Below are 22,685 nucleotides of genomic sequence, written 5' to 3'. Positions count from 1 at the left end.
AAACTGAGGCACAGGGGGGACTCATGGAGCAGAGCAGGAGCGCGCCCTGCAAATAAGAGGGGGGGGTCACCCATCACCTGCAGAGCATTTTGGGGGTGCAGAGGTGGAAGAGGGGTGCAAAGCAGATTTGGGGGGGCCGGTTAGCTCACCTTTGGGGGGTTCAGCCGGAGCCGCCGCCGTCCCAGCAACAGCCCTGGGAGTTATTTTTGGCCGAGTTTGCCGGTGCCCCGCGGCAGCACCGGTAACACACGGGCTTTGTCCGCAGCGGCCTCCCGGGAGGCTCCGGGGTAGTGGGGAGGCTGGGGGGCTCTGGGGGGCTGGGGAGGCTCCGGGGGGGGGATTGGGGAGGCTGTGGGGGGGAATGGGGAGGATCCGGGGGGGGGTTGGCTGCAGCAGAGATGCGCCATGGCTGCAGAGCGAGGGGCTGGCTCGCCGACGGCCGCGTGCCGACCTTCCAGCACCGGTCGTCCCCAGCTCCAGCCTTCCCCAGGTCCATCCCGCCTTGTCTTCGTCCATCCGTCCGTCCATCCATCCGTCCGTCCGTCCTTCCATCCATCCGTCCGTCCATCCGTCCGTCCGTCCATCCATCCACCCACCTCTGTCCCTCCCCAGGTCCATCCTGACCCGGTCCCATCCTTCCCAGCTCCATCCCTCCCTGGTTTCGTCCTTCCCCGGTCCTGTCCTTCCCCACCTCCGTCCTTCCCCATCCCACCCCTTCCCAACCAGGACATCAAGGGCAGCACCCACCACCCCGTGCCCATCCCCAGCACCCCCCACAAAGCCCCCGGCCCATGGCACGATGGAGCCCACCCCCTCCCCCAAGCATTGACCCCCAGATCTAGGAACCCCAACATCAAACCCACGCCCAACGCTCCCCCCCCACCATTTATTTCATGGGGTATTGGTGAGCAGCGGGCGGAAGGGAGGTGGTTGGGGACCCCCTCGTTGGGGACGCTCATGTCAGGCTGCAGGGTGGGGGGCATGGGGGGGTCCTGCAGGGCCTGGGGATGCTGGGGGGGGAGCCCCAAAGCCCTTTTAAACGCCAGGGCAGGCCCCCACCATCACCTGACTGCGCCCAGCACCCTCCCCACCGGCGGGGTGGCCCGGGCGTGGGATGTCACCCCCCCCTCCCCATTTGCTCCGGTCCCCAGATGTCACCAGCTGGGGGAGGCCACTTTGCCCGTCCCCAGCCCCCCCCCCCCTGCGGGGGGCAGGCAGAGCTGGGGTGCGCACGTGGCGGGGGGGCCAAGCCCCCTGCTTTGGAGCTTGGCCTTGGGCTGGGATATGTGTGTGACCCCCCCCCCAAAACCCCACTGCAAAGCCCCCACTGTGGCCCGCCCGCCACAGCCTTGGGGTGCAGGGACCCCCATCCCCCCCACCTCCCTAGGGTGGGGGGGAGCCTGGGGGGAGGAAGGGGGCTTGGAAGGGGTCAGGCTGTTTCCTGCCCCCCCCCTTGCACCCCCTGATTTTTTTGGGGGGGAATGATGGTCCTGGGCCCAGTTCCAGGCAGAGGAATGAAGGGGGAGGGTCCTGTGTCCCCCCCGAACCCCCTTTTTCTTCTATGAATCAAGCAGAAATGGGGGGGCAAAAGGACTGTGGGGGGTGTCGGGGCAGAGATGGGGGTGCTGCAGGGGGTGGGGGGCTGGGTAGGGGCTGGAGCAGGGAGTGGGGGGCCCAGGATGGGGGGGAGATTTGGGGCAGGGAGTGGGGAGGGCCAGGCCCCCTCGAGGGGTTCAACCCCTGTGTGTGTGGGGGCTCAACCTCTCCAGGACCCCCGGGATAGGATGGGGGCCTCAGGCCCCTCAGCCCCCCCGGGATGGGGGTTCTCAGTCTCCCTCCGGACCCCCGGCATGGAATGGGGGGGCTTTCAGTCTTCCCAGGACCCCCAGAATAGAGGGGGGGGTCTCAGCCCCCAGGAAGCCCCTGGTAGGGGGGGTTCAGCCCCCCGGGTCCCCCGGGATGGAAGGGGGGACTCTCAGCACCTCGGGACCACCCGGATGTGAAGGAATGGGGGTCTCACTCCCCAGGATCCCCGGGATGTGATGGGGGGGGGGTCTCAGTCTTCCTGGGACCCCCGGGAGGGAAAGGGGGGGGGGGTCTCACCCCCCGGCACTCCCGGGATATGATGGGGGGGGGTGTCTCACCCCTCCAGTCGCACCCCGACCTTGGCAACTCCCCGCAGGGGGGGGGGTCCCGGGGGGTGTGTGGGGGGGCACGCACAGCCCCGTCCCCCCCGTCCCTCCCTCCCGCTCCCTCCCTCCCTGGCCGCCGGTGCCGTCCCGGAGGAGGGCCGGGGGGGCCGGCCCGGCTCGGGTTACACGGCCCGGGGGGCCGCGCCGGGACATATACGCGGCGGCGGGGCGGTGCGGGCACTGCTCGGCCCGACGCACGGTGAGGGGCGCCGCCACCTCGCCATGCCCGGCCGCCGCCCGCTCCGCCTCGCAGCCGCCCTCGCCATCCTCCTCCTCGCCGCCGTCGCCGCGCAGGACCGAGACCTCCGTGAGTACCGACCGACCCCCCGACCCCCCGAGAGGAGCCCCGGGACTGGGGGGGTGGGTTGGTTTGTTCGCAGGGAAATGGGGGAGCGGGGGGCGGCGGGGAGGGGGGGCGGAGGGAGGCACGGGGGGACAGGGTGGGACCCGGGGGACTGCGTGGGACACGGGGGACTGCGTGCGATGGATGGGGAAAGTTTAAGGATAGTGGGGGGAGACACTCGGGGATGGGGGGACAGCGTGGGACACCGGGGGACAGTGCAGGATGGATGGGGACAGCACAAGGAGAGTGGGGGACAGTGCGGGGACACTGGGGGACACTGGGGGATGGATGGGGACAGCACAAGGAGAGTGGGGACAGTGTGGGGACACAGGGGTACAGCCTGAGATAGAGGGGGGACAGTGTGGAATGGATGGAGAAAGTTTCAGGGTAGTGGGGGACAGCCCGGCATGGAGGGGGACAGTGTGGGACACTGGGGGACAGAACAAGGAGAGTGAGGGGACAGCGTGGAGATACTGGGGGACAGCGTGGGATAGAGGGGGACAGTGTGGGACATGGGAGGACAGCAGAAGGAGAGCAGGGGACAGTGTGGGGATACTGGGGCACAGAGGGGGACAGTGTGGAATGGATGGGGAAAGTTTCAGGGTAGAGAGGGGGACAGACTGGGATGAATGGGGACGGCGTGGGACACTGGGGGACAGCACAAGGAGAGTGGGGGACACCGTGGGGACACTGGGGGACAGCGTGGGACACTGGGGGACAGCGTGGAATAGAGGGGTGTGGGATAGATAGGGCAAGTTTAAGGGTAGTGGGGAGGACAGCTTGGGATGGAGAGGGCAGTGTGGGACGCTAAGGGGACAGCCTGGGACACCGGGGGACAGCCTGGGACACCGGGGGACAGCCTGGGACACTGGGGAACAGTGTAAGGGCAGTGGGGAACAGCCTGGGACAGAGGGGGACAGCCCGAGATGGGGGGGACAGCACTAGGACCATGGGGTACACATGAGACAGCAGGGTGCAGCTTGGGGACAGCAGGCTACAGTGTGGGGACAGTGGGGGACAGCCTGGGGTGCAGGAGATGGGCTGGGGCAGGGGGCATGGCAGGGACATGGGGTACTGCTGGGGGACAGTGGGGGACAGCTTGGGGACATGAGGTACAGTCTGGGATAGCAGGGAACAGCCCAGGGACGTGGGGGGCAACCTCGGGACAGCAGGGTCCAGCCTGAGTCACAGGGTCCAGTTGGGGACACCAGGTGCAGCTGGGGACAGGGGGTCCAGCCTGGGGACATGGGGTCTGGTCAGGGACACAGGGTGCAGCTGGGGACAGGGGGTCCAGCCTGGGGACACTGAGGTCCTGCCCTGGGGTACGTCCTGGGGGTTCTGGGGCACATCCTGGGGACTGGCCTGGGGACACTGGGGGACAACCTGGGGACCCTGGGGACACCAGGGCACATCCCAGGGACCCTAGGGACACCAGGGCATCTCCTGGGGATCCTGGGTCACATCCCAGGGAGCCTTGGACACATTCCGGGGACCCTGGGGACATCTTCTGGAGCCACTGCAGCACATCCCAAGGTCCCTGGGGACACCAGGGCACATCCCAGGGACACCGGGGCACCTCCTGGGGACCCTGGTTGTGCAGCCTGGGGACCCTGGAACACTTCCTGGCCACCCTGGGGTACCTCCTGGGGACACCAGGACACATCCCAGGGACCCTGGGGCACCTCTGGAGACCCTGGGGTGCAGCCTGGGGACACCAGGGCACCTCCTAGGGACACTGGGGTGCAGCCTGGGGACAGCTGGGCACTGCTGGGGACCCTGGGGTACCTCCTGGGGACACTGAGGCACATCCCAGGGAGACCGGGGCATCTCTGGGGGACCCGGGGGTGCAGCTCTGGGGACACCAGGCCCCCCCCAGGAGACACTGGGAACACTGGGGATGCTGCCCACGTCCCACTGGAGGTGCAGGGGCTGCAGGGACACACTGAGTGCCCCCAAGACAGGGGGACACCGAGTGCCATCGGGGTCCTCAGGCTGGAAACCCCTCGCTGAGCCACCACCCTGCTCTGGGACCCCCGGGGGGGCCTCGCTCCTCCTCCTCCCCCCCCCAAACTAGGAGGGTTTGGGGTGGGGGGTGTCATCTCATAATCAATGGAGTGGCAATGCCACCACCTCCACCACGGGTCACTGCGGCCCTCCCCGCTGTGTGTCCCCCCCTGCCACCCTCAAACCCTCTCTGGGGGTGACGCCATCCCCATCTCCCCACCGTATTCCACCCCCCCACCCCCCCCCACACCCCAACTTCTCCCCGCAGCCGAAGCAGGCAGCTGCCTGCAGGACGGGCAGAGCTATAGCGATAAGGACGTATGGAAGCCGGAGCCGTGCCGTATCTGCGTGTGCGACACGGGGACCGTCCTCTGCGACGAGATCATCTGCGAGGAGCTGCGGGATTGTCCCAGCCCCGAAATCCCCTTCGGAGAGTGCTGCCCCATATGTCCCACTGACCAACCCAGCGGTTGTAATTTATTTATTCCCTCCTTTCATTAATAAATAAATTACCCGGCCATGGATGGGCTTGAGGGGGGGGAACATCCATGGGGAGCCCCAGGGAAAAGGCAACTTACCCCCCCCCTCCCCCCAAGGGGGTAAAAAACCCCAAAATCATCCCAGGGTGGAAAAATCCTTTTTTTACCCCAAAAGGCAGCTGGCTTCAAAGCCTGGAGGGTTTTGGGGTGTTTTTTTTATAAAATTCCTTGAAAGCAGATGGGTTTGGGGTGCAGGGGGTGATGCTGGGGGGGGGAACCATGTATCCCTCCCCCCGGGCAGCCCAGCAAAAGGAACATTCAAATGGGGTTTCCATCCCCAAAACTGCAATAATTCTCCCGGAATGATGGAAAAATGCCGTGCTCGCCCCCCACCCCCAGAAGGGCCATGAACCCCATTCCCCAAACCCCCCAAACCCCCAAAGTTGCCTTTTTTAACCCTTCCCTGCCCCTTATGGGGGGGGGGTGTGAAGGGTTGAGCAGCTGCCCCCCCCAAAACCGCACAGCCCCGCTCCTGCATGCTGGCCCCCGCTTTGCCCTCTCCCCACCGCGCTGCCCGGCTTCGGGGGAGCCCCTGCGCTCCTGTGCCCCCGGTTTGGCCCCACAGCCCCCAGGAGCATCGCCACCCCCGCCTCGTGTGTGCCCCCCCCAGCCTGTTCCCCCTCTAATTTCTCTTTATTTCTTTGTTTTTCCAACAGGGCAACCTGGCCCCAAGGTGAGGCTGGGGTGTGTGTGTGTGTGTCCCGCAGTCCCAATTTCCTGGGGTTTTCCCCCAAAATTGGGGGGGGGGCTCAAGGCAGGACCCCTGGGCATCTGCATGGGGCGAGCAGCTCGGGGGTTGTCACCTCCCAGGGGGTTTGGTAGCACTTGAGGGGGGTTTGTCACCTTGGGGGGAAGCAATTTGGGGGGGGGCTGGGGGTGCCCCCCTTGGCTCACCCCATGCTTTGCCTTGCAGGGACAGAAGGGTGAACCCGGTGACATTAAAGATGTAAGTGTCCCAGATGGGGGGGGAGTGCGCTGGGGGACCCCCAAAATCAGGGGCCCTGCTATTGCGGGGATGATTTAGGAAGGTGGGGGTCCCTGCCTGCACCCATCTCACCCCACCCTTGTGTTCCCACCCCCCCCCACAGGTCGTAGGACCCCGAGGGCCTCCGGGACCGCAGGTGGGAGCGCGTTTCTCCGGGCGCATTGCTGGAATATTTGTGGGAGGGGGTTGGGGGGATGGCGGGCAGGGGGCGCGGGGGAAGAGCTGACCCCCCCACTCCTCTCGCAGGGCCCGGCAGGCGAGCAGGGACAACGAGGGGACCGCGGTGAGAAAGGGGAGAAGGTGAGAGTGTACCCCCACCCCCGGCAAAATGCCCCCCTCCAGCGCCAGTGGGGTGCTGCAGAGAACGGACACGCTTGCTGCATGGATGACCCCTTTCCCCCCCGACAGGGCGCTCCCGGCCCCGGAGCAGGGATGGAGAACCTGGCACCCCTGGAAATCCTGGCCCCCGGCCCCCCGGTCCTCCCGGCCCCCCTGGCCTCGGTGGGGTGAGTATTGGGGTTTTTTTTTTTGGGGTGAAACGAGGGGGTTTTGGCGTGCTCAGCCCCCTTCCCCTTGCAGAACTTCGCGGCTCAGATGGCAGGCGGCTTCGACGAGAAGGCTGGAGGCGCGCAGATGGGCGTCATGCAGGGACCCATGGTAAGAGAGGGCCCCCCGCCCTGGGACCAGGGACCCCCCCAAGCCCCCCACGCACCCCAGGGGGACGTGGCAGCGGGTCCCGTCTTGGGACACGGGGGACCCTGCGTCACTGACGATGGGGATCGTCCCCATTTTGGGGACATCCCCCCTGGTTTGGCAGATGATGGGGGGGCAGCCACCTTGCCCCCCCCCACCATGACACTGTTGTCTCTCCCCCCAGGGCCCCATGGGACCCCGCGGCCCCCCCGGACCTTCCGGTGCTCCCGTAAGTTCCCCCCCCCCCCCCGCCAGGCTCGGGGGTCTCTGGGTGGGCACTCCGCCACCCTGCTGATGCCACCCTCTCCCTTCCAGGGTCCCCAAGGATTTCAAGGCAACCCCGGCGAGCCCGGCGAGCCCGGCGCTGCTGTGAGGATCCCCCCTCCCCATCCCTCCTCAACCCCCCCAGCTCGGGGATGTGCCACCCACCAGCTCCCACTCACCCGCTGCTTCTCTGTCCCCTTTAGGGTCCGATGGGTCCCCGGGGACCGCCGGGACCTCCTGGGAAACCCGGTGATGACGTGAGTCCTTTGCTGCTCCGGCGCTGGCCGGCAAACCCTGGCTGAGAACGGGCAGCTCGTCGCAGCAATGGCCGCAGCCAGAAGCCAAAGGGTGATTTTATTTCCCCCCCATCTCATTTCCCCACAGGGCGAGACTGGCAAACCCGGCAAATCCGGCGAGCGCGGCCCCCCCGGCCCCCAGGTAAGGCAGCGCCGGGCTGGATCCAGCCCCCCCGGGACAGAGCCCCCCGTGTCCCTCCTTTGTCCCCAACCAGCTTTCTCTCCGCTCGCTCGCAGGGTGCTCGTGGCTTCCCCGGAACACCCGGTCTCCCTGGAGTGAAAGGCCACCGGGTAAGTGTGTCCCCCCCCTTGCACCCCCTGTGTCCCCATCACCCGGTGGCACAGAGGGTGACCCCCCCAATCACTCTGTCCCCAGGGCTACCCTGGCTTGGACGGTGCCAAGGGAGAGGCAGGGGCTCCTGGAGCCAAGGTAAGTGTCGGGCGACCATCACCATGGTGTCAGGGCTGGTAGGGTGACCATCCTCATGGTATCGGGGCTGGCAGGGTGACCATCCCCGTGGCATCAGGGCTGGCAGGGCGACCATCCCCGTGGCATCAGGGCTGGTAGGGTGACCATCCCCGTGGCATCGGGGCTGGCAGGGTGACCATCCCTGTGGCATCAGGGCTGGTAGGGTGACCATCCCCGTGGCATCAGGGCTGGCAGGGCGACCATCCCTGTGGCATCGGGGCTGGTAGGGTGACCATCCCCGTGGCATCGGGGCTGGCAGGGTGACCATCCCTGTGGCATCAGGGCTGGTAGGGTGACCATCCCCGTGGCATCGGGGCTGGCAGGGTGACCATCCCTGTGGCATCAGGGCTGGTAGGGTGACCATCCCCGTGGCATCAGGGCTGGCAGGGCGACCATCCCTGTGGCATCGGGGCTGGTAGGGTGACCATCCCCGTGGCATTGGGGCTGGCAGGGTGACCATCCCTGTGGCATCAGGGCTGGTAGGGTGACCATCCCCGTGGCATCGGGGCTGGCAGGGTGACCATCCCTGTGGCATCAGGGCTGGTAGGGTGACCATCCCCGTGGCATCGGGGCTGGCAGGGTGACCATCCCTGTGGCATCGGGGCTGGTAGGGTGACCATCCCCGTGGCATCAGGGCTGGTAGGGTGACCATCCCCGTGGCGTCGGGGCTGGCAGGGTGCTGCACACCAGGGCTCACCCTCTCTGCCCTTCCCCGCAGGGTGAATCCGGCTCCCCTGGCGAGAACGGCTCCCCCGGCCCCATGGTGAGTCTTTGGGCTGGGAAAGGGAAACTGAGGCACGGGGGGGTTGTTGCCTACCCCCCAGCCCCGGGCTGGGCACCTCAGAGCCCGACCCGCCGCCGTGTCCCCCCCAGGGTCCCCGCGGGCTGCCTGGAGAGAGAGGACGTCCTGGCCCCTCTGGCGCTGCGGTGAGTGTGACGCTGCCTGGGTCCCCGGTGGCACCTCGGTGGCAGGGGGCTGCCGGCGGGAGGGGATCCCCGTCCCCCCGCAGTGCCCCCCGTGATTCCCATCGCCGTCTCCCCCCAGGGTGCTCGTGGCAACGATGGTCTCCCCGGCCCAGCTGGACCCCCTGTAAGTAAAGGGCTGCTTGGCCCCCTCCTGGCCTGCTGGACCCCGGGTCACCCCCTGGGGGACATCGGGCTCCCCCGGGACCCCCCAAAGCCTGGGCAGACCCTCACGCTCTTCTCGCCCCCAGGGACCTGTTGGCCCGGCTGGAGCCCCCGGCTTCCCTGGCGCTCCCGGCTCGAAGGTAAGGGGGAAGGGGCTGCTCCCAGCAGGGGAAACTGAGGCACAGTGCCGGCTGCCATCACCCCCTCACCCCGTCTTTCCTCCCTCCAGGGTGAAGCTGGTCCCACCGGCGCACGAGGTCCCGAGGGTGCCCAGGGTCCCCGTGGTGAATCCGGCACCCCTGGCTCTCCTGGCCCCGCCGGCGCCCCCGTAAGTGCTGTGTCCCCCCCACGGTGGCTCGTCCCCGCATGTCTGCTCCCCTGGGAGCCACGGGAACGGGGCTGATCCTGCAAGAAGGGCGGGAAGGAGTCGTCCTCTGCTTGGCGGTGGGGAAACTGAGGCACGAGGGTCAGAGCCAGGCTCAGCGGTGTCTTCTTTTAGGGTAACCCAGGGACTGACGGCATCCCCGGCGCGAAAGGCTCGGCGGTGAGTATGGTTGGGGATGGGGACAGGGACGGGGTGTCCTGAGCCGCGGGGGGGGCTGGGGCTGGGCGGGGAGGGGCTGCCAAGGGCTGAGCTGAGATGTGGGGACGTGTGGGGACCCTGGGGGTCGTGGGGGACATGGGGATGCGGGAGGATGCTGGGGGATGGGAGGATGCGGGATGCTGGGGGACGTGGGATGCTGGAAGATACTGGGGGATGCTGGGGCGCATGGGATGCTGGGGGACATGGGGACGCTGGGGGACGCGGGGACATGGGGATGCGGAGGGATGCTGGGGGACAGTGGGGATGCTGGGGGATGTGGGACGCTGGGGGACGTGGGGACGCTGGGGGCTGCGGGGACACTGTGGGACACGAGATGCTGGGGGACGGGAGGACGCTGGCAGATGCGGACGCTGGGGGACGCAGGGGACAGCGGGGACGCTGTGGGACGTGGGAGGACACAGGGGACGTGGGGATGTCGGGGGACATGGGGCCGTGCCGTGCCCCCCAACGGCGGCTGGCTGCCCGCAGGGTGCCCCGGGCATCGCCGGCGCTCCAGGCTTCCCCGGCCCCCGCGGCCCGCCCGGACCCCAGGGTGCCACCGGCCCGCTGGGACCCAAGGGACAGACGGTAAGAGCCCCCCGAGAGCCCCCCGGGACGGGGACCGCGGCCCTGGACCCGCCCACTGCCACATGGCCCCGCCCACTGCCAAGACACTCCGCCCACTGCCATCTGGCCCCACCCACTCTGTGACATGCCCCGCCCATTCTGCCACAGGCCACGCCCCCATTCCCAAGCCCTTTGCGGGTCCTCTCCTCGGTCGCCTTTGGGTCACTCCCAGGTCACCCAAAGGGGCCACCAGGGATGGGGACGGGGCGGGATGGGGACAAGGAGGGGGTGGGGATGGGGATGGGGATGGGTTGGGGACAGGAGGGGGACAGGTTGGGGGGGGGGCCGGGTTGGGGACAGGATGGGGACAGGGATGGGATGAGGATGGGATGGGGACAGGGATGGGGTTGGGTAGAGGGACAGGTAAAAGGACTGGGATGGAGATGGGGACGGGGACAAAGATGACAATGGGGACAGGCATGGGGACAAGGATAGGGCTGAGGTGGGGGTCAGGAATGAGGACAGGAATGGGGGAGAGAAAAGGGGATGGGGACAGGGATGGGGATGGGGATGGGGACAGGGATGGGGATGGGGATGAAGATGGGGACAGGGATGGGTTGGGGACAGGAGTAGGGACAGGAAGAGGGGATGGGGATGAGGATGGGCACAGGAAAGGAGACAGGCGTGGGGACAAAGGTGGGGACGGGCTTGGGGACAATGATGGGAGAAGGAATGGGGGATAGGAATGAAGACAGGGACAGGAGAGGGGATGGGGACAGGAATGGGGGACAGGAATAAAGATGGGGACAGAAGAGGGGATGGGGACAGGAATGGGGATGGGGACGGGGATGGAGACAGGGATGCAGATGGGAGTGAAGGTGAGGATAAGGCTGGGTTGGGGACAGGGATGGGGACAGGGATGGGGATGGGGACAAGCAAGAAGACGGACACAGGGATGAAGCCAGGGCCTGGAGAAGGGACCGGGGACAGGGACAGCCGTGGGGACGCTGCGGCCCTGTCCCCCACCGCCCTCTTGCTCCCCAGGGAGAACCCGGCATCGCGGGCTTCAAAGGCGAACAGGGACCGAAGGGCGAGACGGTGAGTCGGGGGGGGGTCCGCATCCAGCCCCCCCTGCCTTGGCTGGGGGTCCGTCCTGCGGCCCCTCGCTCCCCGTCCGGGGCCGGAGCGTCTCGTCGGCGTCTAACGAACCTCTTCCCCTAACGAGGCCCCTCGAGGGGCAGCGTCCCCCCTCCCGCGGGGGAACAATAGCCGCTGTGTTCGCCCCCCTCCTCATCGCGGACATTCCCCCCTCGCTTCATTAACCAGCCTCAATGCGCGGGGCCGGATCCCCGCCGCGGTGGCCGCCGAGCCCCGGCGCCGGCGGGACACGTGGCACGGCGAGGGGCTCCTGCCCGGCACCCCTGGGGTCTGTGATTTATTGGGGGGGGGAGTGGGATGCGGGCAGGGCCCCGCTGGCACGCCATGGGGGAGAAAGGCTCCTCGTGACCCCTTTTCCTCCTCTTCCTCAGGGACCCGCAGGACCCCAAGGTGCCCCCGGGCCGGCTGGTGAGGAAGGCAAGAGAGGAGCCCGCGGTGAACCCGGTGCTGCCGGCCCCGTGGGACCACCTGGAGAGAGGGTGCGTGGCCCCCCTGCACCCCCCCAGTGAGGTGCTGCCCCCCAAAACCTCCCCCTCTGACTTCACTCCTCCTCTTCCTCCATAGGGTGCTCCTGGCAATCGCGGCTTCCCCGGGCAGGACGGGCTGGCTGGACCCAAGGTGGGACGTTGGGGTCACGGGTGGGGGGCAGGTACAGGGGGGTGACCACGCCCTGAACCCCCAAACTCACCCCTTCTCCCCCCTGCCGCCCCGCACAGGGTGCTCCGGGCGAGCGTGGCCCCGCCGGCCTCGCGGGTCCCAAGGGAGCCACCGGCGACCCCGGGCGCCCCGGAGAGCCCGGGCTGCCCGGAGCCAGGGTAAGAGCTGGGGGGTCGGATCCTGCACCCCCGCAGGGGGCAGAGCGGGGGAGGTTTGCCTGAATGGGGTCCCCCTGCACGGGGGGGGGGGGCCTCAGCCAGGGCAGGACCATGTGGGGACAGCGGTGACGCTGGTGGGACCTGCTGGGGTCAGCAAAGAGGCTCTTTGGGGTCGGTTAAGGTGCTTCTGGGGTCGATAAGGGGCTTTTGGGGTTGGGTAAGGTGCATTTGGGGTCAATAAGGTGCTTTTGGGGTCAATAAGGGGCTTTTGAGGCCAGTTAAGGTGCATTTGGGGTCGATAAGGTGCTTTTGGGGTCAATAAGGGACTTTTAGGGTCGATAAGGTGCATTTGGGGTCGATAAGGTGCTTTTGGGTTCAATAAGGGGCTTTTGGGGCCAGTTAAGGTGCATTTGGGGTCAATAAGGTGCTTTTGGGCTCAATAAGGTGCTTTTGGGGCCAGTTAAGCTGCATTTGGGGTCGATAAGGTGCTTTTGGGGTCAATAAGGGACTTTTGGGGTCGATAAGGTGCTTTTGGGCTCAATAAGGTGCTTTTGGGGCCAGTTAAGGTGCATTTGGGGTCGATAAGGTGCATTTGGGGTTAGCCAAGATGCTCTTTGGCATTAAGATGCTCTTTGGGGTTGGTTCAGTTGCTCTTTGGTGCTAATGAAGGTGTTCTTTGGGGTTATCAAAGATGCATTTGGGGTTAGTGAAGCGCAATTTGGGGTTAACAAAGATGCTCCTTGGTGCTAATTAAGATGCTCTTTGGGGTTAGTTAAGATGCATTGGGGGTCAGCCACCGTGCTCCTGGAGTTAGGCAGACCCCTGTGCCCCCTCTGCGAGCTCCAGGCCTAGAGCAGCGGCCGGGAGCCGGGCGGAATGGGGTGCTCAGCGTCCCCCCGCCTCGGGGACAGCCGCTGCAGCTCCCCCTCAACTCCTTCCCTCCACGGCAGGGTCTCACCGGCCGCCCAGGCGACGCTGGTCCTCAAGGCAAAGTTGGCCCAACCGTAAGTGATGCTCTCTGGGGGCGGGGGGTCAGCATGGGGGGGACACCAGGGTCTGGTGCGGTCCCTGCTGATGTCCCCCTCCCCGCAGGGTGCTCCTGGCGAGGACGGCCGCCCCGGCCCCCCCGGCCCACAGGGTGCTCGCGGCCAGCCCGGCGTGATGGGTTTCCCCGGTCCCAAAGGTGCTAATGTGAGTATCGACCGATTTATACCCAAAACGGGGCTGCGGCCCGGGCACGGAGCCCATCACCGTCGCCTCTCTCCTTCCTCTAGGGCGAGCCTGGAAAAGCTGGTGAGAAAGGACTCCCCGGAGCCCCGGGGCTGCGGGTGAGTTGTTTTCCCTCCCTCGCTGCCCCCTCCAAAAACACATCTTGGGGTTGCTCCAGCATCGCAGTCCCCTGAGGCATCTGCAGGCTGCGGGTGGGGAAACTGAGGCACAGGGGCCGGGAGGGTGAAGCGGGGGCTGCAGCATTGCACCTGGAGCTTAGCACCGGGTGGTTTTTCTCCTCCGTAGGGTCTCCCTGGCAAGGACGGTGAGACGGGAGCTGCCGGCCCCCCGGGACCTGCCGTGAGTGTCACAGCCTTGATCACCTGGGGCCAAAATGGGGGGGTCGGGGGTTGTAGCACCCCCGGATCTGGGCAAAGGACCACCCCGGGTCTCCTGGGGATGGAGCCTCCACGCTCCCCAGCCCTCGTGGTGTTGGGGCATGGGGATTTCAGGATCCCGCCATGATTCCAGCTCTGCTCAAAATCCTGGGCTGAGTGAAGCCCGAACCCCAGGAGGTTTTGGGGTCCTTCACCGCCGTCCTTCCCACAGGGTCCTGCGGGAGAGAGGGGAGAGCAAGGAGCCCCCGGACCCTCCGGCTTCCAGGTGAGCACATGGAAGGGGAGATTTTTCGGGTGCCGGCATCAGGGTGATGCTCATGGGTGACCCCGAGCCCCCGTCTCCGGGGCTCTCGCTGCTGCCATGCTAATGCTGCTGCTTTCCCCTCCCAGGGCCTGCCCGGGCCACCAGGTCCCCCCGGAGAGAGCGGCAAACCCGGAGATCAGGTGAGGCCCCATTTTTCCCTCCTTCCAGATGTCCCCTGGCTGGAAAGGGGGGGTCAGGACCCCTGGCAGCCCATGGGACTGACCCCTGACTCTTTTTCCCCCCGCTGCAGGGTGTTCCCGGAGAAGCCGGTGCCCCCGGTCTTGTTGGTCCCAGAGTAAGTATCACCGTCCTCCTGGCTGCGGGGACAGGACGCCTCTCCCTGTCCCACAGGGGATTTTGGGGGGCTCGAGGGGGTCGGCGGAGCCTGGCCACCCCCAGACAGGGCCATTGGCTCCTCCAGTCTCGGCGGCTCAGCCTCCACCGCAGCCTGTCCCCTCTCCTCCCAGTACACCCCAGTCCCTTTGGGGCAGTGCGGGATGGATGCTCTGCCCTCCGTCCCCGGGGACTTCTGTGGAAAGGGCACCGTGACCCTCACCGTGGCCCCGTGGCCTCTTCCTAATGCTGTCCCCCCCCCGCACCCCAGGGCGAACGCGGCTTCCCCGGTGAACGTGGCTCTCCCGGCGCACAAGGGCTGCAAGGTCCCCGTGGGCTCCCCGGCACACCAGGCACCGACGGACCCAAGGTGGGTGACAAGGGGGGGACAGGGCTCAGTGGCTCGGTGCCACCGGCAGAGCCGTGAGGCTGGGGTTCTGCACATGGCGGGGTTAGCACCCCAATAACTGCACCTTCGCTCTGCTTTAGGGTGCAACCGGACCGGCTGGCCCCAACGGCGCCCAGGGTCCCCCGGGGCTGCAGGGAATGCCTGGCGAGAGAGGAGCAGCCGGCATCGCTGGTCCCAAGGGAGACCGGGTAAGTGAGGGGTCCCGGAGGTGTCCCGAGCGGTGTCAGGTCTCAGCTTGGCTCACACCACCTCCGTCTCGCCCCGCAGGGAGACGTCGGAGAGAAGGGCCCCGAGGGAGCCCCCGGAAAGGACGGCGCACGCGTAAGTGGCACGGGGACGTGGCGGGAGCGGGGTGGCTGGCGAGGGATGCTCGTGGTGGCCTCGTCCTCATCCGTCTCTCCCCTGTAGGGTCTGACAGGTCCCATCGGTCCCCCCGGCCCTGCTGGCCCCAACGGCGAGAAGGTGAGAGCCCGGGCAGCCTCTCAGGGGCTCCTGACGGAGGGAGATGCCATCCACGCCCTCCCAACTCTCCATCCTTTCTCCTCCAGGGTGAATCCGGCCCTCCTGGTCCATCCGGCGCTGCCGGTGCCCGCGGTGCCCCCGTAAGTGCCATCCCCCACAGCCCCCTGGGTGCTGGCAGTGCCACCGCTGGCCTCGCTCCCCCAGTCCCCCCTATTTAACTCCCAACTCTCCCCCACAGGGCGAGCGCGGTGAGCCCGGTGCCCCCGGTCCTGCCGGATTTGCTGGCCCCCCGGTGAGTATTTGGCCCTGTTCCCCGCGGCACGAGTCCAGCATCGGCTCAACCCGCTCACAGCGGCCGCTTCCCTGCAGGGCGCCGACGGGCAACCCGGTGCCAAAGGCGAACAAGGAGAGCCCGGGCAGAAGGGTGACGCCGGCGCTCCCGGTCCCCAAGGTCCCTCCGGTGCACCTGGCCCACAGGTGAGTACAGTCAGGGCACCCCAAAATGGGGGACGAACCCCGCGGGGGTCCCTATCCCTGGGAAACTTGGGGCATCGCCTGGCAGGCGTGTTGCAACCCCCCCCCGGCATGTTTCTAACCCATTTTCCTCCTCTTCCCAGGGTCCAACTGGAGTAACTGGTCCCAAAGGAGCCCGGGGTGCTCAGGGCCCCCCTGTGAGTATGGGGGGGTGGGCTGTGGGAGGGGGCGGCTGGGGGGAGCGCGGTGCAGCATCCGAGCCGCCTTTCTCCTCTCCTTCCCCAGGGAGCCACCGGATTCCCCGGCGCCGCCGGCCGTGTGGGACCACCCGGCCCTAACGTGAGTTGGGGGTGCAGCCGGGATCGCTCGGGGACAAGCTGGGATCGCTCGGGGAGCAGCCGGGATTGCTCAGGCGCAGCCAGGATCACTTGGGAGCAGCCGAGATCATTTGGGGGCAGCCAGGATGGCTCAGGGACAATTGGGATGGCTTGTGGGACAGCTGGGATCGCTCGGGGGAGCAGCCGGGATTGTTCACCCCCGGGGTCAGGGGCGTGGGAGATGCTGCTTGCTCCGTGCCGGGAGCCAAGTAGCGGAGGGTCCCCGAGCTAAACAGCCCCAGGTCGACACCGGGCAGCTCATCAGCCCATAAAAAGGTTTTTTTCTGAGGGTCTTCAAGCGCAGGAGCCGACCCGGAGCATCCTCAGCCCAGGATACGGGTGAGGAAGGTGGAAAAGCCGCCTCCATTTGCACTAACCCCGTCTTCTCCCCCACAGGGTAACCCCGGCCCCCCTGGTCCCCCTGGCTCTGCTGGCAAAGATGGTCCCAAGGGTGCTCGTGGTGATGCCGGTCCCCCGGGCCGTGCCGGTGACCCCGGTCTCCAAGGCCCTGCCGGTCCCCCTGGTGAGAAAGGCGAACCCGGCGAGGATGGTCCTGCGGTAGGTTTTTTGGGGGGCACCTCCCTCCCTGCTCATTTGGTGCTGTGCCACCACCCCGCCACGTCTGATTTCCCCCTCTGCCTCCCCACAGGGTCCTGATGGTCCCCCCGGTCCCCAAGGTTTGGCAGGACAGCGTGGCATCGTCGGTCTTCCCGGACAGCGTGGCGAGAGAGGCTTCCCTGGGCTGCCGGGGCCATCGGTGAGTTGTCACCCCTTGGACTCAGCCCCTTCCACCCACCCTGTGCCCGGCGGTGGCAGTGGCATCATCCCTGCTGAGAGCTGTCGGAGCGGCCAAGCTTGGCTTTCCCGAGCTTGGCTTTCCCAAGCTCAGCACCGTGAATTTGGGTGCTTTGAAGCCTGCACGGCCCCTCAGAGACTGCTGAAGCCCCGGGGGGCTGCAACAAGCCCATCACGGGGCCACTGCCCCACTCGGGTGCAGCTCGAGCCCCCCAGGGACCCCAATCCCAGGTGCGGTTTGGGGTTTTGCAAAGCTACCAGGAGCTGCCGGTGCCAGCGGCACCGGGGCTGGGCAGTAACCGATGCTTATTTGGGCAGAGGAGTCTGGCAGGCTTAAAATGAGGCGAGTGTTGGGTGAAGGGCTGCGCTGGGATCTCTCCTGCTCACACGTGTTGTATCATGGCTTTTTTTTCCCCCCCTTCTTTTAGGGTGAACCTGGGAAACAAGGAGCACCCGGCTCTGCAGGTGACCGCGGCCCCCCCGGCCCCGTGGGTCCCCCCGGTCTGACGGGTCCTGCCGGCGAACCTGGACGCGAGGTAGGCAGCACTCCGGCGGGCGGGGAGGGGACGAAGCAGGATGGTGCCTCCATCCGTGCCGGGCTCGGGATCATCCCAGCGTAACCCCAACGGCAGCGCCGGACATCGCTGATCCCGCAGCCGGAGAGCCCTGCACCATAACTCAGCTTCTGGCAATCACCAGCACCTTTTCACCGGCGGTTTTTGCTTTGAAAGGGGAGTTTGTACACGTCCTGCTCCATCCCGGGGTCAAGACTTAATTTCTCCTCTTCTTCTCCCAGGGTAACCCCGGCTCTGATGGACCCCCCGGCAGAGACGGCGCAGCTGGCGTGAAGGTGAGCTTGCCCACGCGCTTCCTCCGGCACTCGCTATCCACGTGCCCTCTCGTCCGGTTGAAAATCCCGGGAGTCTGACCATCCCATTATCTTGGCACAGGGCGATCGTGGTGAGACCGGTCCCGTAGGTGCCCCTGGCGCTCCCGGTGCCCCCGGCGCTCCTGGCCCTGTTGGTCCCACCGGCAAACAAGGAGACAGAGGCGAGACGGTGAGTGCCGGCACGCCGGCGAGGGAAACGGCTCATTGCGTTTGAGTCTTGTTAGGGGAGACGGAAACCACCCCGGGCGCAGATAAATGAAGAAATAGCAGTGGCCCCCCAGGAGCAATTAGCTACTCGGAGTAATTGGGAGAGCCAGGCGGGTGCCGTTAGTGGCTGTCGCTAATTCTGCAGTGCCCTGAGTGCCGTTAGCGGCTCCGAGCATCTTCCCGAGGATTCATGAGCGTCAAGAGCCCAGTTTGGGCTCTGCCTATGCACAAGCACTGCCCGGGGAGCTGTAAGCGCCGGGAGGCTTAACCAGGGAAAATCTGCCAGGGTATTTATGCGCAAGGATCGTTACTCAGCATGGATGCGCCGGCTGAGAGTATTTAAAGATGCTGTTCGGCGCTGGCAGCTGCCGATCCCCAGTGCTACGAGCAGGGCAGCTCGGAGGCAGCGGGGCCAGTTCAGCCACCCCCGAAGCCACAAGGCAGCCCCTGGCATCCCGTGCTCCTGGCCCCTTTCAACTCCCCTCTTTTCTCTCCCCAGGGTGCACAAGGTCCCATGGGTCCCTCCGGTCCTGCTGGCGCTCGAGGGATGCCGGTGAGTGATGCTGGGCCCGTTGGGGCATCCTGTGTGTGATGCACGGGGTCCTGGGGCATACTGGGTGGGGGTCTGCCGCCCTGAGCCTGACATGTCCCCTTCTCCCCTTCCAGGGTCCCCAAGGGCCTCGTGGTGACAAGGGTGAGACAGGAGAGGCTGGAGAGAGAGGGCTGAAGGGCCACCGTGGCTTCACGGGTCTGCAGGGTCTTCCCGGACCACCCGTAAGTGTTGGTTTTGGGACCCCGGCACTCAGCCCCCCCATATCTCGCCTGGGGACTCTGCAGCCATGGAGGGAGCCCTGAGCCCATGCAAAGGCTCTGCTAAGGCTGAACGTCCCTCGATGCTGGATGTGGAGCTGTAACCATCCACCCTCGCTTCCTCCTCAGGGTCCTTCTGGAGACCAAGGTGCTGCTGGTCCTGCGGGTCCCTCTGGTCCCAGGGTAAGTCCTGCCTGTGGCGTTTGGGGAGATGAGAGGAAAAGGAGGCACCTCCATCCTCAAGCCCCCCATGGTTGCCTGCCTCGCTTGCTAACGGCAGGAGCTAACAGCTCCCCAGCACCTTCCCCCGTGTTGCCTTCTTGCAACGACCTGACCCCCCCCGTTTCGGCGCTCTCCCTAGGGTCCTCCCGGCCCCGTCGGCCCCTCTGGCAAAGACGGCTCCAACGGCATGCCCGGCCCCATCGGTCCTCCCGGCCCCCGTGGACGAAGTGGTGAACCAGGTCCTGCGGTGAGTAAAAACACCGGCAGTGGCAGGGAAAGGGGGATCCAGCTCGCAGAGCAGCCCATCAGGATTGCATCTTCTTCCTCCTGTAGGGTCCTCCTGGAAATCCAGGTCCCCCTGGTCCTCCCGGCCCCCCAGGCACCGGCATCGACATGTCAGCTTTTGCTGGCTTGGGCCAGGCAGAGAAGGGTCCCGACCCCATCCGCTACATGCGGGCGGACGAGGCTGCCGGCAGCCTGCGGCAGCACGACGTCGAGGTGGATGCCACGCTCAAGTCCCTCAACAACCAGATCGAGAGCATCCGCAGCCCCGAGGGCTCCAAGAAGAACCCAGCCAGGACCTGCCGCGACATCAAGCTTTGCCATCCCGAGTGGAAGAGCGGTAAGAGCCTCCATCCCTGCCTCCTCCCCTCCTGTCTCTCGCCCCCAGCCCCAAGAGGACAGCGAGGCCCACGACGCTCTTTGCTCTGACCTCCGAAACCTCATGTTCACACACCATTTGTCCTCCCTGCTGCAGGAGACTACTGGATCGACCCGAACCAGGGCTGCACCTTGGACGCCATCAAAGTTTTCTGCAACATGGAGACGGGCGAGACCTGCGTCTACCCCAACCCCAGCAGCATCCCCAAGAAGAACTGGTGGACCAGCAAGACCAAAGACAAGAAGCACGTCTGGTTCGCAGAGACCATTAACGGCGGTTTCCACGTAAGCGTCCCCCTGGGCTGGTGCTGCACACCGGGAGCGGGAAGGGAGATTGAGCAGGGGAACGTGTTGGGTGTCTGGGTGGAGGGTTGGGATGTCCTTCCTTGGGGTTACGTTGATGGATGTTATACGAGGGACTGGCTGTTCTAGAGGACTATATTGAAAGCCTGGAGTTGGGTCAGTTGGGCTTTGATTTTTGCAGCCATCTAGGAACATAAAGTATGGAAGTCCCCTCAAAAAGTGGCTGAAAATAGGGTTGTTGCGACACTCGCAGGCTTTAACGTCTCGCCTCTTCCCTCCAGTTTAGCTACGGCGATGAAGACCTGGCTCCCAACACCGCCAACATCCAGATGACCTTCCTCCGCCTCCTGTCCACCGAAGGCTCCCAGAACATCACTTACCACTGCAAGAACAGCATCGCCTACATGGACGAGGAGACGGGCAACCTGAAGAAAGCCATCCTCATCCAGGGATCCAACGACGTGGAGATCAGAGCCGAGGGCAACAGCAGGTTCACGTACAGCGTCTTGGAGGACGGTTGCACGGTAAGTCCACGGGCGCCTGCGAGAGAAGGACAGAGACGATGAGTTGGGGGGTCAACCCATGAGGTTGCTGTTGGTTTGGAGGGCTCAAGAGCATCTGATCACATCCCTCCTCCTTGTTTTCTCCCCAGAAACACACTGGCAAATGGGGCAAGACAGTCATTGAGTACCGATCGCAGAAGACCTCGCGCCTGCCCATTGTAGATATTGCACCTATGGACATTGGTGGAGCCGATCAGGAGTTTGGCGTGGATATTGGCCCAGTCTGCTTCTTGTAAAAAGAATTGTTTTATTTGTGTGTTTGTTTGTTGTTGTTGTTTGTTGTTTTTTTGGTTTGTTTTGTTTTGGTTTTTTTTTTTAAATCCAGCCCAATACCGTAAAAGAAAACTAAAAACCCAAACCCACCCCAAGGACCTGAGTACTTTCCAAACGCTCGTACGACTTCTGCACTGAATGGCTGCAACGACCCCTCGATTCACGCCCTTCCGTCGGGGACCACCGCCTCTTTCCAACGCCGTCTGGGCAGGCTGCGAAATAAAAAAACCCACGGTCTTATTTATTTATTCTCTTCCTGTAAGACCTATTTTTTAGGTCAGGTGGAGGTGGGAATTTAACTGGCAGGTACGATGGCCCTTCCCTGCAAAAGGGATCTCGCAAATCCAGGTATCACAAATCCCCTCCCGCCCCCATCCCTCCCCCTGTGTATCACCAGCAGGAGTGCTAATGTATAATACGATAAAAAACAAAAATGGTGCTATTCTTGTAAAACAAGTCTGTATTTTTTAACATCAGTTGATATAAAAAAAAAAAAAACTTTTGGTGGAAAGTACAAGTCGATCTGGGCTTTGTTTTTGTCGCTCTCCGGAGGTGTTTGCTGCAGTCTAACTCCCTTCTCCCCATTTCTCAGCCACGATAAAGGAAGGTTTTGCGTCAAATCTCCAACTTTTCTGGGTTGAGGCTACCTCACACTAAGGAGAAAAAAACCCCAAAACAAATAAATCCCCCCAAAAGGCCAAAAAAAGGGAGGAGAAAACCATTTTAAGTGAAAAATCTTCAAACACCAGGAGCCAACACAGCAACTGCGAGGTTTCTGCTAAGGGCTCTCTTGTCCCATTGCACCCCTAAACAGAACCGGGGCGAGTCGAGGCAAGCGCTCGGGACACCAGTTAAAGGAAACCAGTAAAACCAGTGGGGAGGGGGACACTGAGACCAATCCTCACGCAAATTATTACGGCCATAGCCAAGCAGTGCCCTCTAACCCTCCTCCCCATCCTCACCATGGAATTTGTCTCATTTTGTGCACGTAAAAATATAATTTCAGGATATATTTTGCAACACCGAAGGCAGTAGAGTTTGCAGCCATCGCGTGCACACGCTGACAGCTTATGAAGCAGCTGCGCCTTTATGGTTTCATAAAAAGTTACATATGAAAATTCTTCTCTTAAACAGTCTTGCTAATTAGAGGAAAAGCCTCAGTAGTTGAATTTTTTTTTTTTTTTACTATCTTAAAGAAAAGTAGCCCACAGACCCCACAAGAGTTACAAACATGCTTGAGCTTTACGTGCAGGACATAACAGGCAGCTGTTGACTGGGGGTTTTATGAGTTTCATGACAGTGCTTTTGTTAACACCTCAGCTTTTTGCATCCGTTGATAGTGGGGGCACTGCCGTTTTTCATTAAGAGAAATTACAACTTTAAAGGATTAAAAAAAAACCCCCACTTTTAAAAATGCTGCTTTGGGGCCCTCATCTCAATTTTAAACACTCACAGCTGGCAAGGCAGCAGCAACCGCTCCTGCTAAAGCACCTGAGGCAGCCTCCGCAGGGCTGGGATCTTTAAAAAACATTGGCAGAAGAAATTCATTAAAAAGGATTGGAGGATTAGGAAGGATTTTCAGAATAAAATGCCCTTTAAAAGGCCAAGTGCTTTGCCACATGACCCAGAGGGCACCCCTAATTATTAGTGTTCTGGCTCACCGCTGCCGGCTGTCACACAACTAATTCAGGGCAAAGCCGTTCTCCTGTTCAGCCAAGCAGCAGGTTTAGGGTTCCTGCTGCAGGCACCCCCTAAGCCCCCCCCCCAAATCACCCAGTTAAAAGCAACCTCCCCACAGCGGCTGCTTTTAAGACCTGGCCATGAGGAGCGGGAGAGCACGGGTTATCTCTGGGGCTGCAGCCAAAGACAACGACGCAGGTGGGGAGAGGCAATGCTGGGGAGCAGGAGGCTGCGTCACCCCGCAAGAAGAAACCAAATCGGCCAGGACTGAGCACTGCCAG

The 22,685-nt window shown here is 64.2% G+C and overlaps 1 protein-coding gene across 1 annotated transcript; it reads left to right on the top strand.

Moving 5' to 3' along the window:
- Positions 1 to 2,354: 2,354 nt before the first annotated feature.
- Positions 2,355 to 21,222, top strand: COL2A1 (collagen type II alpha 1 chain). The gene is given in 55 exon segments (XM_072847456.1): positions 2,355 to 2,499; positions 4,808 to 5,008; positions 5,735 to 5,751; positions 5,992 to 6,024; positions 6,167 to 6,199; positions 6,310 to 6,363; positions 6,472 to 6,484; positions 6,487 to 6,569; positions 6,643 to 6,720; positions 6,941 to 6,985; positions 7,072 to 7,125; positions 7,224 to 7,277; positions 7,405 to 7,458; positions 7,554 to 7,607; positions 7,693 to 7,746; positions 8,504 to 8,548; positions 8,659 to 8,712; positions 8,831 to 8,875; positions 9,000 to 9,053; positions 9,143 to 9,241; positions 9,413 to 9,457; positions 9,986 to 10,084; positions 11,108 to 11,161; positions 11,593 to 11,700; positions 11,786 to 11,839; positions 11,938 to 12,036; positions 12,987 to 13,040; positions 13,129 to 13,227; positions 13,311 to 13,364; positions 13,552 to 13,605; positions 13,855 to 13,908; positions 14,034 to 14,087; positions 14,198 to 14,242; positions 14,552 to 14,650; positions 14,770 to 14,877; positions 14,957 to 15,010; positions 15,098 to 15,151; positions 15,238 to 15,291; positions 15,390 to 15,443; positions 15,521 to 15,628; positions 15,769 to 15,822; positions 15,911 to 15,964; positions 16,399 to 16,560; positions 16,652 to 16,759; positions 17,226 to 17,333; positions 17,594 to 17,647; positions 17,748 to 17,855; positions 18,393 to 18,446; positions 18,560 to 18,667; positions 18,833 to 18,886; positions 19,065 to 19,172; positions 19,259 to 19,547; positions 19,683 to 19,870; positions 20,170 to 20,412; positions 20,541 to 21,222. Coding segments are annotated over 55 exon segments (4,452 nt in total). The 5' UTR covers positions 2,355 to 2,414; the 3' UTR covers positions 20,688 to 21,222.
- Positions 21,223 to 22,685: the final 1,463 nt, after the last annotated feature.

Source organism: Ciconia boyciana, chromosome 27 (genome assembly GCF_034638445.1).
Source record: "Ciconia boyciana chromosome 27, ASM3463844v1, whole genome shotgun sequence".
NCBI lineage: Eukaryota > Metazoa > Chordata > Aves > Ciconiiformes > Ciconiidae > Ciconia > Ciconia boyciana.
This window is presented reverse-complemented; position numbering and strand designations above follow the sequence as displayed.